Source organism: Felis catus, chromosome A2 (genome assembly GCF_018350175.1).
Source record: "Felis catus isolate Fca126 chromosome A2, F.catus_Fca126_mat1.0, whole genome shotgun sequence".
Taxonomy (NCBI): Eukaryota; Metazoa; Chordata; class Mammalia; order Carnivora; family Felidae; genus Felis; species Felis catus.
This window is the reverse complement of record NC_058369.1, coordinates 146,181,628-146,198,191: the sequence shown is the minus strand read 5'-3', so window position 1 is coordinate 146,198,191 and position 16,564 is coordinate 146,181,628. Positions and strand designations below refer to the sequence as shown.

The 16,564-nt window shown below is 36.3% G+C and overlaps 1 protein-coding gene across 5 annotated transcripts in view; it reads right to left on the bottom strand.

The window, feature by feature from the left end:
• The window catches only part of KLHDC10 (kelch domain containing 10), a 70,929-nt gene that overhangs the window by 40,250 nt on the left and 14,115 nt on the right, over positions 1-16,564 (bottom strand). For 3 of the 5 annotated variants that reach the window (XM_023250566.2, XM_045052746.1, XM_011280559.4), the window contains exon 2: positions 1,208-1,294. The exons of the other annotated variants lie outside the window; for them this stretch is intronic. In XM_023250566.2, coding sequence (XP_023106334.1) covers positions 1,208-1,294 — 87 coding nt within the window. The remainder of the gene's footprint in view (positions 1-1,207; positions 1,295-16,564) is intronic. 5 annotated transcript variants of the gene reach the window in all.

Sequence of the window (16,564 nt, the reverse complement as noted above, 5' to 3'; positions counted from 1 at the left end):
TATCTCTTAGTCTGTATCAATAAAATCATTACTCATTCTAAAAGGGGGCATAACACCCTAAGTACCTTATTTTGACCATTAAGTCTAGATTTCATTCTTTCCATGCTGTGGAACATGGCTGCTAAAAATAGATTAGGTACTAGATATACAAACATCTATAGCAGCTGCAGGATTTTTTTCTTTTTTGTAATAATCTTCAGTCAAAATTAGATATACTGGCTTATAAATAATTTAATAAAGTCTCAATCATCACATTAAGTATGCTTGTCTGACAATTTGCTATATCTAGAAAAACAGTGTGAACCAGTTTTCAACCCTCTTCTGAGATTCTTTTTCAGTATGGAGTATGTTCTGGTAGAAAAAAATAAGAACTAGAAGGAATGCAACACTTCTAAAAGTAAGAATTACTAGGTCAAAGGATGTCAACATTTTTAAGGTTTTTTTATATCATATAGCCAAACTGAATCCAGATAGGCTGTGTTAACTTTACACTTCCCTCAATATATGAGCTTCACGTCCCCATACTTTTGCCAACACTGGGCATTCTTATTTTTAGCCTTTAGCCAACCTCATACGTGAAAATCAGATCTTATTATTTTAATCATCATGTTTATGTAACAATAGTGAAAATAAGTATTTGTTCATATTTACTGATGCTTCCTTTTTCTGAATTGATTATTCATGTTCTTTTATCTATTTTTCTAGTGGGCATTTGCTTTTAAACTATTGATTTATAACAGCTCTTTATATATTCATGGTAGTAACCATTTGTTACAAATATTTCCCCCTTTTAATTTATCTTGTTATTTATGGTTTTTGACATAGAGGTTTTTAATTTTTATACTGTCACATCAGTTAATCTTTATTTATTCCTCAGATGATATTTAGAAAGTTCTTTCCCACGCCCATATTTTATAGATTATTCAAAGTTCTCTCTCATATGGCTACAGTGGAATAATACTGATATTAGTTAGATGATTTATTTCTACCATCTAGTACACATTAAGTGTTTCTAATTCCCTAAAACTTACAATTCCAACTCCAACAGTGGTCAATATGAGACACAGTTTAAAATTAAGTTCTAGACTTTTCTTACTCCAATTTTAGCTGTTTAGACAATTTTTAAAAACCAGAGTTTTGACTTTAGAAAATTCAAAGTTCCCTTTAACCCATATGAAGCACAGATCTCTTGCTAGTTATCACCCACCTCTCAAAAACCTGTTAGGGATCCTTATGATGGGACAGGACTGAATGAAGCGCCTCCTAACTGGGTCCCATCGTATTTTCTTCTTACCTGTTACCACAATCATCAGCAATAAGTCAGACACATACAACACATGGCAAATAATACATAGTTACTGTAGTTATAAAGACAGAAAAACAGGAAACAAAACAATACTTGAATACAGAAAGAAGTGATGTAAAGTAGCATTTAACCCTGTTTTGGAAGTCAAAACAAAATTAAATTAATATACAAGCAGTGATGAAGGTATTCAACTCACCCCCAAAGAATGCAAACAATATGTGCACCATTTTTCAGAATTCTGGTTCAACACAACATGCATTCAATAATCACCAATGCCATCTTGTGGCAAAAATTCACCGGTAGCTTTACAAACAAATTAGAAATTATGACATTTTAAAAAATCAGTGAATGTCAAAAAAGGAGCACTGACTAAAATTAACTCGGCATAATGCAGGCTCCTATTCTCTTCCGGGTTTGGTATTCTTTTATCGGTTATGTGGTTAAGAGGATAAAGCAATGGGCACCATTCTTTGAATATGAAATAAGCAGATCTTGCTATAATTAAAATGTCATGGTGACAACCAAATAAAGCAAGCATTTAATATCTTGGCACTTCCACTGGGAGAGAGAAAAAAGGAAATTCATCTGCCTTCCAAGGAAGCAAACCAGTTCCATATTAACCCCAATTAAAGCTTGTTTTCTTGTAATATAGTAGAGAAATACAAAGCATTATTGAACTGTTAAAGGAATAATTTTGACTCTTTCCAAAGTTTTGATAGCTCCCAAAGATGGCTTTTATTGGCAATACAAAAAGTTAACATTTGTATAGAGTTTAAAGTTTATAAAGAGCTTCCACGCATGTTACCTCATTTGATCCTCACAACAATCCTGTACGGCTTCAACAGTTATTTCATGAAGCATCTGCTATGCCTTGAGCCCTCGGCCAGGCTCTAGCGTAGCGCAAGGGTATGTCCCCTACCCTCAACAGCTCTTGGTCTTATGAGGAAGGCAGATGTCTAAACAAACAATTACATTACAGTGAAGTAGCTGCCATAACAGTGGCCGTAAAGACATTTTGAGAAAGATGTTATCATCTTAATTTTACAAGCCAGGTAGCAAAGCGACTTAATGCCTCACCCAGGATCCAAGCTCAGCCTGACTTTAAAACCTGCCTTCTTTCCACTACACCATACTTCCCTGTCTCATATTCATTAGAAAGCGTATAGGTTTTGGGTTTGGCGGTTGCAAATACACTTAGATGTTCGTCAGCAAAGTACTGGTACACAAATCCTGTGCGATGAAAAGGCATTACTGGTGCGTGCGTTATGCACTTCATACTGTGGAGTAGACAGACTCCTTGGCAAGGGGAAGAATTCTTTGTTTTGCAAAAGGGGTTATCTTTTAACTAAGTCTTTTAAATCAGCAATGCCCAGATCTTGGTCTACAGACCACTGCTAGGCTAAGGTGAAGATTCACCAGTCCAAAACAAAATGAGAAAAAAGTGGACAAGGTAGTGATTTTTTTTTTTTTAAAGGAAAATGTTCCATTTAAGTAAATGGCCTGTCCTTTTTTCAGAGATTAGAAATTTTTTTTGATCAAATATGCTTCATTTTATGAGATGAAGGTTAGAGGAAATGGTTAGTTGGTTTTGGTTGAATTATTCTTTCTTAGAAAAACAGAAAATGTTCAAGTCTATGTGTATCCCCAAAATATACATATACATATATATACATATATATATATATATGTATATGTATATACATATATATGTATATATATATTTTTTAATTACAAATTTATGACACCAAAAGTCTGGAGAATCACAGGTTAAATCAATACAATTTTTGTTGATGACTCATAAGTCCAACATTATAAACCACACTGTCAAAGGATACATAAGATGTATAAGAACCTTCCCTTGCCCTCAAGAAGCTTATATTCTAATTAGGGAGACAAGACAGACACATAAAACAATTAGATAGCAATACAAGACAGAATATAACAAGTGATTAGCTTAAAATTTGACATTTTTATGTATCAAAAGTGTTAAAATGTACATACCCTTTGACCCAGCTATTCCACTTCTAGGAATTTATTCCTAAAGAAACAATCACAGATGCATGGAAAGATGTATGGACAAAGATACTCACTATGATACTATTCATAATGGCAAAAAATTAGAAACACTTTCAATGTCCAATGATAGGGGGATGGTTAAGTAAGTATGCTAAATAAACATACTTAAATATGTTCATATTTCACACACCACTAAAAAGTATATACAAGAATATTTACTAACATGGGAAAACATTCACAATATATTGCAAACAAAAAAATGCAAGTACAAAATAGTACTAGAGTCTGATACCATATTAGTAAAGAAAAAAGTGCTTGTATAGATTCACGAAAAATACAGGAAGGATGTACATCAAATTTTAATTGTGGTTAACTTTGGGTGGTTATTATGAATGATTTTTGGATTTTTCTCCTTAATGCTGGTCTTTATTTTCCAAGCTTTCCCATTGAGTAGGCATTACTTTTGGACTGGAAGAAAAATAATACCATATTACTTTAATTTATTTATGCTATGTTAAAAAAAAATACTGTAAAGAAACATACCAAAGCATTAACAGTGGTTATGATTAGGGTTGAGGGTTATCATCTCTTTTATATTATCCAAATTTCTAGGACGTATTTTATAATGGAAAAACACAAGCAAATTTAGAATGACACTGAGGGAATAACATTGAAAATGACTGAATCAAAGTTATAATAAAAAATGCTTCTGATGTTTTCTCAGAGCTCTGCCAAACATCTTTGGCCTCACTCAGCCGCCAACATGAAGTCTGTCATAGGCATAAGCTAATGTTGAGGTTATTCACGCAAGGTAGGCACTGACTTCAGAACCCACGTTTTCTTCCTTCACCCAAAGATCAGAAACAGAGAGAAACCAGCAACAGAGCAAATATATGCCGTTCCAAATTCATATAGATATGTTCCTGGTCTGAAGTTTTGCTCGTTAAAGCTTTCATTTGTATAAATTCAAACTGCCAATCTTCATGCGTGATTGCTTCTACTCTTCAAAACAAAAACAAAAAGGATAATTTCTTCAATGATTTCATCAATATTTTATTTTTGCTGATTTTTGTTATTTTTTTAAAGTAATCTCTTCACCCAACATGGAGCTCAAACTCACCACCCCAAGATCAAGAGTCACATGCTCTACCGACTGAGCTAGCCAGGCACCCCTATTTTTTGCTTTTAAATGTTTTCTTTTTATTAAATTTATTTCATTATAAAAATGACATAGTCATTGACTGAAACAGGCTATTAGGCCAAGCACATTCTCCTTTCTCCAAAGCCCAGCAAATAACACAAAAGCCATGTTAAATTTTTTTTAATTTTTAAAAAAATTTTTTACAAATCCATAATCAAAAGAAAGCAAGGAATGTCTTCGGTGGACTAACACTATCAGGAACCACTGCAACGTGAGAAACATAGTCCGATACACCCAGAGGAGAGGGCTACTGCAAGTGGTCAGAGCAGACCTCACAGTAAATGAAGCCCAGAGGTGAAAACAGCAGGAAGAACTGACACAATTTACAGAATTTACAGGTTGGGGGCCAGCACAGAAGTTACAAAGCAGATCAGCTTCTCCCGCTCATTTACCTCTTTGGGTCAACCATTACAGAACAGAGGTATTTGCTCCAGAGGGAAACGGTGGCATCAAAGGACAGGTGTCCCTCCCCTCCCCGGGTAGGAACAATGACTATAAACACCGGATCAGAGAGACAGGACAGAGCCCTGGGTGGATACTAACTCCCAGGTCGAAGAGGGGACGCTCACCCTAAAGAAGACCCTGGCAATGGTGGCTCCATCCTACTTCACATTTCATCTCTCCCCACAACCATTAAAGACCTGCTGCAGTAACAGATGTAATATTCACAGGAAGGCTAACTAGGACTCTCAAATAAAGATGAATAAGCAAAAACCCAAGACTCAGACATGAAAAAGACTCAGGCATGAATGTGACAAACAGAGGAACTCAGACTAAAGAAAGAGAGTTAACAAGTTAAATAGAGTAAGACCTTACATCAAGTATAATTAATATCCTCAGAGATATGCAAAGTAATAATACATTTATTTAAAAAAAATCAATTGGAACTCTCAGAAATTAAATTTTGATCACCAAACTAAAAAACCTAGGAACTGAAAAGACACAGTTAAACAGCAAACTAAATTAGTACAATGAAAGATGGGGCCAAGAAATTCACCAGAATATAGTATAGAAGGAAAAAGAAGTAGAAAGTATTTTCAAAAGTTAAGATATAAAAGAGAACTGAGAAATTGCTACCAAAATTCCAACTGCCCTTTTTCCAGAAATGGACAAGCTAACTGTAAACTTCATATTGAAATGTAAGAAACCCAGAAAACCAAAGCAATCTTGAGAAAGAACTAAATTAGAAGACTCACACCTCCTGACTTCAAAACTTACTACAAAAATACCGTATCCAAAACAACTTAGTACTAGCATAGGATGGACATAGAGATCAATGGAATAGAATTGAAAGTCTACAAGTAAACCTGTACATCTATGATCAACTGACTTTTGACGAAGGTGACAAGACCACTCAATGGGGAAGAACAGTCTTTTCAACAGATGGTCCAGAATTCTGTATCTACTCAAACTCTCAATTGTGAGAGTGAAATTAAGACATTTTTTAATGTACTAGGAAACAAAAATTTTGCTTCTTTCAGACTTCTGGCAAAAGAATTACTCAAAGATATATACTTAGGGCACTTGGGCAGCTCAGTTGGTTAAGTGTCCGACTCTTGATTTCGGTTCAAGGTCATGATCTCATGCTCCATGAGACTGAGCCCTGTGTTGGGCTTAGCATGTAGTACAAAGCCTACTTGGGAACCTCCCTCTCTCAAATAAATAAACTTAAAACTTTACTTGGAGCTTAAAAAAATTAATCCAAAAACAACAAACAAGGTACAAGGTACAAGGTACAAGAAAAGAGTAAGGGGAGAAACCAGTAATATCTTGAAGTTAAGTGCTGATTGGGAAAAGAACAAAACACAAAAGTTTACTAACATTCAAAACTCCAATCTTAGATGATATTGACAGGAATCACTGTGAGGGTAAGAAGGGGGTTGAGAGAAGGGAAAGCAGAAGAAAAAGTCTTTGCCTTGTTTAGAAGAAAGATGCAGAAAGTGATTCATCCAGATATTGATAGAAAAACACAAATTTAGGTATTGTGCAAAAAAATTAGTAGGAGTACTAGATGGCTTCACTCCGAACATTTAAGGAAGATATATAACACCCATCTTACACAAATGCTGTCAGAGAATAGAGAAACTCACTTAGGAGACTAATAGAACCTTGATATCAAAATCTGATAAAAACATTAAAAGTAATTTCAGGTCAAAATCCTTTATAAACAGGCACAAAAATTCCAAACAAAATATTACCAAATAAAATCAAAGCTATATATAAAAGGATAATACATCATGATCAAGTAAAATTTCTTCCAAGAATGTAAGACTGATTTAACATTAAAAAATCAGTATAATTCGCTATATTAACAAAATAAGGAGAAAAACCACAACATCATTTCAATCAGTGCAAAAAAACCTTTGGATAAAATACCAAACTGCAAAAAAAAAAAAAAAAAAAAAAAGAAACTTAAGCTCACACAAAAACCTGTACACAAATGTTCATAGTAGCTTCATCAATAATAGCCCAAACCTGGAAACAACCTTCCAATGAATGAGTAATTTAACTGTGGTACATCCGTACCATGGCATAAGGCTCAGTATTAATGAACTACTGATACGTGTAACAACTTAGATGGCTCCCAAGGGAATTGTGCTGAATGAAAAAAGCCAATGCCAAAAGTCAATGCCAAAAAGTCAATGCCAAAACTGTAGGACTCCATTTATGTAACGTTCTTAAAGTGACAAAATTACAGAGATGGAGAACAGATTAGTGGTTGTCAGGGGCTTACCAGGGGAGATGGCTGTGACTATACGAGGGTAACATGAGGAGTCACTGTGATGGATCGGTTCTATATCCTGACTAGGTGGTCACACAAATCTACACATGTGATAAAACTGCCTAGAACTCAAAACAAACACACACACAAATGAACGCATGCAAAACTAATGAAATCAAAGTAAGGTCAAACAAGCAGTATCAACGTTGACTTCCTGGTTGTGTTATTACACAATAGTAACAAAATGTTATCATTTGGGGAAACTAAATGAAGGGTGTATGGAGCATTCCATATTCTTTCTTACAGTTGCATGTAAATCTACAATATCTCAAAGGAAAAAGGATTAAAAACATGACAAAAACTGATTACGTTGATATGGGGCAGACTGCATTCAAAATGCTATGTCTGAAACAATTATAAATATTTTAATAAACCAAACTATTTAACATGATCTAAGAATTCTGATTTAGGTGGCTATGCCATGTGGCATGATCCTATTGCTTTATACAATTCAGTGTCTATAAAGAATTTCAGGAGAAGCAGATTAATACTGTATTCAGAATCACTGCACAGTTGTGTAGGTTGCACACTGCACAAGAGCTCCAGGCCAAGTGGCTAAGTGAGGCTAAAATCCAGCCAACACTCTACTCCCCAGTGTACTAACAGGACTATGCTTACCTGGAAAAGGCTTTATTTATTTATTTATTTATTTATTTATTTATTTATTTATTTATTTTAAGATACTTATTTTGAGAGAGAGAGAGAAAGTGCATGAGTGGAGGAGAGGGGGAGACGGAGGGAGAGACGGAGACTGGGGGAGGGGGGAGAGAGAGAGAGAGAGAGAGAGAGAGAGAGAGAGAGAGAGAATTCAAGCAAGCTCCATGCTCAGCCTAGAGGCCGATGCAGGGCTCAATCCCATGATCCTGGGATCATGACCTGAGCCAAAATCAAGACTCGCAACTAAATAAGCTACCCAGGTACCCCTATTTTTTTTAAGTATACACTCAACGTGGGACTTGAACTCACAACCCCAAGATCAAGACTCACATGCTCAACCGACTAAGCCAGCCAGGCACCCCTGGAAGAGGCATTTTTAAGTAATTTGTATAACAGCACACTTTGGGCTGGCAGTGACCACTTTTTTAAGTAAATGGCTTTCTTTTACACTTAGAATTAACATTTATCTAGTGTCTACTCTACTCCTAGCAGTTAAAGACACTCATTTTTAAGTTTCTGTCTTTTGCCTCTCAAAGCAAGAAGATCTGAACCCATAATCTTAATTCTGTCGTGTTAGTTGAATACAGGGTATTCTTTTGGAGGCTCTGGATCGGTCTCAAATCCCTTTGGAAACAAAGAGGTATGTAAGTCAACACAAACTAAAATATAAATTGGAGTGCTATATTGTACTGTGTTAGGGCTTAGTCATGGCAGCATTTTACATATACGTGTTTGTGCGTGTGTGTATCAAAACAACTGAATTCCCTTTAATAACAATACTGTTCCAGGACTCATTTCATCCTCACCACATCTGTATGAGACAGATACTATTACGATTCCCAACTTACAGAGGAGGAAACCGAGACATAGAGAAATTAAGTAATTTTCCCAAGGTCACTTAGAGAGGCAAATGAAAAATCTGGGATTCAAACCCATGCAGTTTAGATCCAAATCACTCTTAATGACTCTATAATAATGCTCTTAGTCACCATTCAATTCAGCACCTAAGAAATGTGTCTAATAGAGGCATTTGCTAAATACTTGTTGAACAAACGAATGAACAAATGAAAGAACATTAAGGCAAGGAGTCTCAACTAAAGGTACATTCTCCCAACCCACCCGTCCAAAGAAGTTGTTCTCCTCTCCCAAGAGTCTGGTGTTACCCGCACCCCCTCCCCCCCATATACCATCATATTGCCACCCTTATTAAAATAAAAGCCATAGTAAGTCATTGTAATGAATGAAGTAACTGTGGTGTTTCTCATCCCTTAGGCTTTTAGGAAACAAGAAGCACGCACTCTGGTTCAAGGGCCTTCAAGCTAGGGGTAAGCAGCTATTGACTACTTACTCGCTTCTACTGTCCTTCCCTAATACATACACAGGAAATGTATCTTTAGGGAGTTACAATATTGAGGCAAAAGCAGCTGTACGCCCCCCAGCTACCAGACATGCTATATCATCTGTCTTCAACTACACCATTTACTTATTTACCTACTTATAAAAAACATTCTATTTTCAGATATATCTCTGTTTATAAGCTAACTCAGGTACTTTTGACACTACGAGAGGGATAAATGGTAAATGAATGAAAATTGCTGGTTGTTGCCATCTCTGTTGCTTGTCATTGCTGTTTCTTAAAACATGTTCATTTCCCCTGCTGTGCTGCATTTTTCTGTTTTCTTTCACATGAGTCTCTTGTCTCTTCTGACTTTACTCCTCTGACATTTGTTGTAAAAAGTAGGCCTATCCTGCACAGACTTCTAGAAAAGTGAAGTAATCATAGCACACTGAAAGACATCTTCAAATCTTAAGATGCTTTTTGTCATTCGGTTTACATTATTAGTTATTCAAGTATTACTTTACTGGAGAAAAGAAAAAAGCCTCGCTGGTTGAGTTTTGTCTTTGGGAAAGGGAGGTAGGCACAGGAGGAGTTGTACTAGGCTCAAACTGTTCTAAAAGGTAGATGCTCCTAAGTGAATCCTCAGCTATACTGTCCTTCCTTCGGAATAGTAAGAATAAAATAGGCTAAAATCTTTACAGATTAAAAATTAATAAAAAAGTATAACTCATAAACCTGTGTTAGATTAAAATATTAAGTCCAACAAAAAAAATCTTGGGAACACTCCTGATTTAAAATAGCACTACCACATTCTTAATGTTTATGAATGGCTGCCAAGGTTTTCAAATAAATTTTTAAATAAAAACCTTACTCCTTTGGATCAGCTTAATCTTTTGATAGAAAGAATTAACTATAAATATACCATAAACTATATATAAACTAAATGGTCTCTAAAGCTCTAAAAATTCTACAATTCTCAATGGAGTCGGAAATGCTCTAAGCATCTCAGAAATTACCTAGCGCGATAGTTCCTGAGATGCTAGACTAGCCGGCTCATTGCAAACTTACTAAAAATAATAAAAATAAAAACAAAACCAAAAAGCAGATTACCAGGTCTACCCCGGTAGGTCTGGCATATTAATTTTGGTGGGGAATCAGGTTCTATTGAGGCTAATAAAAATTACTGGCTCCCTTCCCAGAAAAATGCACATATATAATTTTACATATGATATAATCCCCTGAAGACCCATCTCCTGAAGACAGACTCATGAACTGATGGCCCCCAGGTTAAAAAGCAAAACAGAATTCAGACCCAGAATGTTATCAATGTTTTCCAAAGGGTGGTTAAATGGAAGAAAGAACAGATTCATTCTATAATCTATAAGAAGATACAACTGGGAGAAAGTCATAGAATTTGTAGCTGCACTTAAGGCAAGTCTTTGTAATAATTAGAGACAACACATAATTTGACAGCTTTCTCCACAATGTAATAGGCAGTCCATTAGTCTAAGAGGTCAAAATAAGGAGACATCTTTAAAATAGAGATTTAGGAACACCTGGCTGGCTCAGTTAGTAGAGCATGTGACTCTTGATCTTGGGGTCATGAGTTCAAGCCCCACATTGTGCACAGAGCTTACATAAACAACAACAACAACAACAACAACAACAATATTAAAATAGAGATTTTATAAAAAGATTAGAACTATTGTGGAATGGATTCTCATATTGTGTAGAAGCTAGGGCAAGATAATTAATTTCTAAGATCTTTTTCAATTTTAGCATTTTATGGCTCTAAAGAGTTTTAGAAGAGAGGACAAAGGAAAAAGATAAAAAGTTAATTTTAAAACTTTTTTTTACTACTTATAAAATATTTTCTGTGTTTAAGATTTAAAAAAATAAACAAGAGCCTAAATGTCCATCAACTGACGAATGGATAAAGAAACTGTAGTTTATATACACAATGGAATACTATGTGGCAATGAGAAAGAATGAAATATGGCCCTTTGTAGCAACGTGGATGGAACTGGAGAGTGTTCTGCTAAGTGAAATAAGTCATACAGAGGACAGATTCCATATATTTTCACCCCTATGTGGACCCTGAGAAACTTAACAGAAGACCATGGGGGAGGGGAAGGAAAAAAAAATGGTTAGAGAGGGAGGGAGCCAAAACATAAGAGACTCCTAAAAACTGAGAACAAACTGAGGGTTTATGAGGGGTGGGAGGGTGGGTGATGGGTATTGAGGAGGGCACCTGTTGGGATGTTGTATGGAAACCAATTTGATAACAAATTTCATATTAAAAATAAATAAATAAATAAATAAATAAATAAATAAATAAAAATAAAACTGCCTGCATTTGTATTCTATGAGTATCTGTGTTAATGTGGCCATCCTGAAATGTAAACCATAGCCAGAGAGTCTGCTTTCCTTCTTTTATTTTTCTTTTTAGAGATGGAGGGGGTGAGAGAGAGAGAGAGAGAGAGAGAGGGAGGGAGAGAGAATCCCAAGCAGGTTCCATGCTCAGCTCAGAGCCCAATGTGGGGCTCAATCCCACAACCCTGGGATCATGAGCCAATACCAAGAGTTGGACGCTCAACCAACTGAGTCACCCAGGAACCTCAAGAGTCTGTTTTTCTTAATTTAATATTATCTCCTTTTTTATCTCCAGCAAAACTTTGTTTAAAAAAAAAAAAAGAGGGCCACCTGGGTGGCTCAGTCAGCTAAGCATCCGATTCTTGGTTTCAGCCCAGGTCATGACCTCTGGACTCTGTGAGTCTGGGGACTGCATCAGGCTCTGCACTGGCAGCATGGAGGCTGGCTGGGATTCTCTCTCTCTCTCCCTCTCTCTCTACCTCTCCCTCTACTCACACTGTCTCTGTCTCTCTCAAAATAAATATACACTTAAAAAAATAGTTTAAAAAAAATGAGTATGGTATACATCCTACTACCCTAGAAAATAACTCAGCCAGTTTCTTTACTAACAACTATGTATGTGAATCCTAATATACTGAAATAAAAATGTATAGTAATAACCTACTCAGGAGTCAAACTACATGATTTGGTCTTTTCATATTCCTGGATTTCCTGCACTCTGATGAGTATCCAGAGAATAAACTTTCTCCCCAAAAACATCCTTGAGGGAGAGATAGAAACACTATGTACTCAGTGAGTGTAGATATGAGAGACTGAATAGGAAAAACAGATCTTTCAATCAATACATTTTGACAGTGCCTGATGAACTAAAATTTTGCAAACTCCCTCCTTTAAGAGGCACCAAAGGCAGTTAGCTCTTCAGAGACACAGAACACTCCCTATTTCTGCAAGTAAAACTGAGGAATCAAGCAGAAGGAAATTCGCAAATTCTATTAAATGACTGTATCCAGAAATGTCTTTTAATACTTTGCTACTCATTCTGTTCCTTGATTAAAATTAGAAAAGTAATCAATTTTGAAGTGAAGACACAATTATTTTTTGTTGTTTATTTTTGAGAGAGCGAGAGACAGAGTAGGGGAGAGCAGAGAGAGAGGGGGACGAGAGGATCTGAAGCAGGCTCTGTGCTGACAGCACACAGCCTGATGCGGGCTTGAGCTCACAAACCGTAAGATCATGACCGGAGCCGAAGTTGAACGCCTAACCGACTGAACCACCCAGGCTCCCTAAGACACGACTGTTCTTTATGAATTCACACTTTCCCTTCTCTCAAGGCACCATTTTCTGTTGGCAAATGCAATGTCTTCAAAGAAAATATCTAGACTTGACCAAAAGCAATAAAAGTTGTGTTGGACCAAACCTGGGAAAAAAGCAACAAAACAGTCACCAAATAACAAGTTTTTAATGTGTGCTATCTTATACAAAACTGTTTTTAAAAGTTCAATATTTAAAATGAAGCTATTTTGAAAAATTGGTGACAATCCTGTCATGTAACAAGCGGAAAGCCAATAAGAGCTTAAATGCAAAACTAAAAAATATCAGATTGAATACTGCTAAAGCAGACATGACTTCTAGTAAGATACTTGCTTGAAGCATCATATTAAAAAAGAAGAGCTATTCTAAAAAATAAAATAATAGCTATTCCTTCCTTAAAAATAAAAATTTCGGGGCGCCTGGGTGGCGCAGTCGGTTAAGCGTCCGACTTCAGCCAGGTCACGATCTTGCAGTCCGTGAGTTCGAGCCCCGCGTCGGGCTCTGGGCTGATGGCTCAGAGCCTGGAGCCTGTTTCCGATTCTGTGTCTCCCTCTCTCTCTGCCCCTCCCCCGTTCATGCTCTGTCTCTCTCTGTCCCAAAGTAAATAAAAAAACGTTGAAAAAAATAAAAAATAAAAATAAAAATAAAAATAAAAATTTCAAAAGATACATTTCACAAGAACATTTGCATTGTAGTACTTTTTCCATAAATGCATAGTGAAGTTTTGTACTTAAAATTATAACTGAGCAGAAAAAAATTTGATGTAGCTTTAAAAAGTTATTTTTCTTCCAAAATGGTTTTCTCAATGTTTAGTTTAGTATATGCATGTGCATTTAATGCTAAATATGTTACCTCTTTCTAAAGTACCCAGTTTGGAACGCACACTAGAAATTCCGTATTCTGGGGTGCCTGGCTGGCTCAGTTGGTAGAGCATGCAACTCTTGATCTTGAGATTGTAAGTTCGAGCCCTATGATGGCTGTAGAGATTACTTAAAAATAAAATCTTTAAAAAAAAAAAAAAGGTGCACCTCGGTGGCTCAGTTGGTGAAGCATCCAACTTCAGCTCAGGTCATTCGTGGTTTTGAGCCCTGTGTGGGGCTCTGTGCTGTCAGCTCAGAGCCTGGAGCCTGCTTTGAGATTCTGTGTCTCCCCCTCTCTCTCTGCACCTCCCCCTCTTGGACTCACTCACTCTGTCTCTCTCAAAACTAAATAAACATTAAAAATTTTTTTTATCTTTAAAAAAAAAGAAAAAGAAATTCCATGTTCTTGCATGAGGTTTGCATGTTTGTATTTTGAGGAATTTGTTTTATGTGACACCAAGATGTTTGTGGTTAGCAGTTTTTGATCAATTACACATCTGATTCAAATTAACTGAGTTGAGAGTTTGTTGATAAAACCATATGGTAGGAGCTACTGTGGGTAAAAAGGGAAATAACTCAAAGAAAAAGCACTATTCAACTCCAAAGACTATTTATTCCTTTTTTTTTTTTTTTTTTTGGTAAGTGAGGGAGAACGTGCACACGTGAGCCAGATAACAGGGAAGGGGTAGAGGGAGAGGGAAAGAGAGAACCTTAAGCAGGTTCCATGCCTAGTGCAGAGCCTGACCCAGTACAGAGCCCGATCTCATGACCTGAGCCGAATCAAGAGTCAGATGCGTAACCGACTAAGCCAACCAGACACCCCTAATTTCACTGTCTAATCTTATAGACAAATCAATGATATCTTAGAGAAAGCTTGAAGTAAATTCACTGACCGTATAGCAAATATAATAAGAACATGATATCAGGTTGGATTCTAAATGTAGCAGGAAGCAACTGAAGGATTTTGATCTGGGAAGCACATCCTAAAAACCATAGTTTTGCTTTAGGAAGATTAATCCTGTTTCAGTATATAGAATAGAATACGAGAAGAAGACAGGAAATGACAGAAACATTAATTAGTATAATGCAGTTATAAGGCAGTGAAGGCCTGAATTACATTAGTAAGAGAAAGAAGTGGGAAGGACGGGCAGCAGAGAATACAGCACAGAGTTGAGAGCATGGACTGTAGAACCACATTGATTATTCCAAATTCTGGCTCTGTCTCTAGTTAGCTAATGGCCTTAGACAAGAAATGCTGGGTCTCAGCTTCCTTCTCTGTGAAAAGGGAACAATAACAGTACCTACTCCTCACTGGGTTATGTTTATAAAAGTTCCTAGTGTTATTATTATGAGGATTAAACCTAAACACTCCCAGACAAAATGGATGGGAAAGTTGAGTAAAATAAAGGGATAAATAGCAGCATGAGTTTTTAGTTCCATAACTTGAAGAAAACTTTAAAAACAGACATTATATGGGTAAGTTGGTAATATTTATCTCTATGCATTGCAGGAATGTTTTCCCTCTCTTTAAATTTTTTTAATATTTATTTTTGAGAGACAGAGCATGAGTGGCGGAGGGGCAGAGAGAGAGACACACACACAGAATCCAAAGCAGTCTCCAGGCTCCGAGCTGTCAGCACAGAGCCCGATGCAGGGCTTGAACTCATGAACCGTGAAAGCACAATCTGAGCCAAAGTCACTCAACCAACCAAGCCATCCAGGCGCCCCAGCAATATTTTCAAATTGTAGATGAGGAACAGTTTAAATAAGTATCTATTGCATGAATGGTAAATTACTGTACATCCATATAACACAATACTTTCAGCCATGAAGAAGAATCAGATCAGATCAATCAAAATCTAAATAGTAATATAGAACTAGCCCCAAAATATATTTTTAGTTAAAAAAAAGGATAGGTTCATAAAGAATACTTTATATTGTACTCTAATTGCTTAAAAATGAAGATACAATGTATCTATATGCATACATATGCAAATTCTATTTCTGGAAAGGTACACCAGAAACTCTTAACAGATGATTCCTCTGGAGACAGTCTAGAGAACTAGGGATCTAGGGCAGAAGGGAAATTTTGTCTCCTTTGTATACTATTTGATTTTACCATATTTATGTAGTGTTTAGTTAAAAAATTTATGAAAAGATATCAGGGGATAGGCTAGGATGAGTCCAATAACAGGAAATCATATTTACGTATTTTAGCCTGAGCATAACTTTTATTCATTCTACAAGTTTGCTCAGTATAGATAACTGGTAATCTGGTCTAATGATTTTAGGGTTCAAAACCACTAAAAAACTGCTTTTAAAAAGGTCTTAAAAATAGTTCAGGAAGGAAAAACAAAGTGAACCTTAAAAAGTATAGAGGCTATTAAAAATTAGGCTGTGCTTCAAAATTCTAAATTTATATCTCGGTTTGTGATATGAACTGTGTTATAAACAGTTCATAGGTCCGTAGGCCGGCCCACCAAAGCCTACCATACCGACGATGGTAACTAGAGCACCGTAGTATTAGAGTCCACCATTCTAGAGCCTTGAACGAGATGACCTCTCCCTCCTTCTAGAAAGGCTTTCTTCTCTTGGCTTCTGTGAAATCAAGTAGTCCTAGTTTTCCTCTTACTTTACTGACCTTCTTTGCTTGCTTCTCCTTTCCTTCCCACCTTCAAGTTAGTCTTCTGTCCTTATTTCTATTTAATCTTCCTTGGTG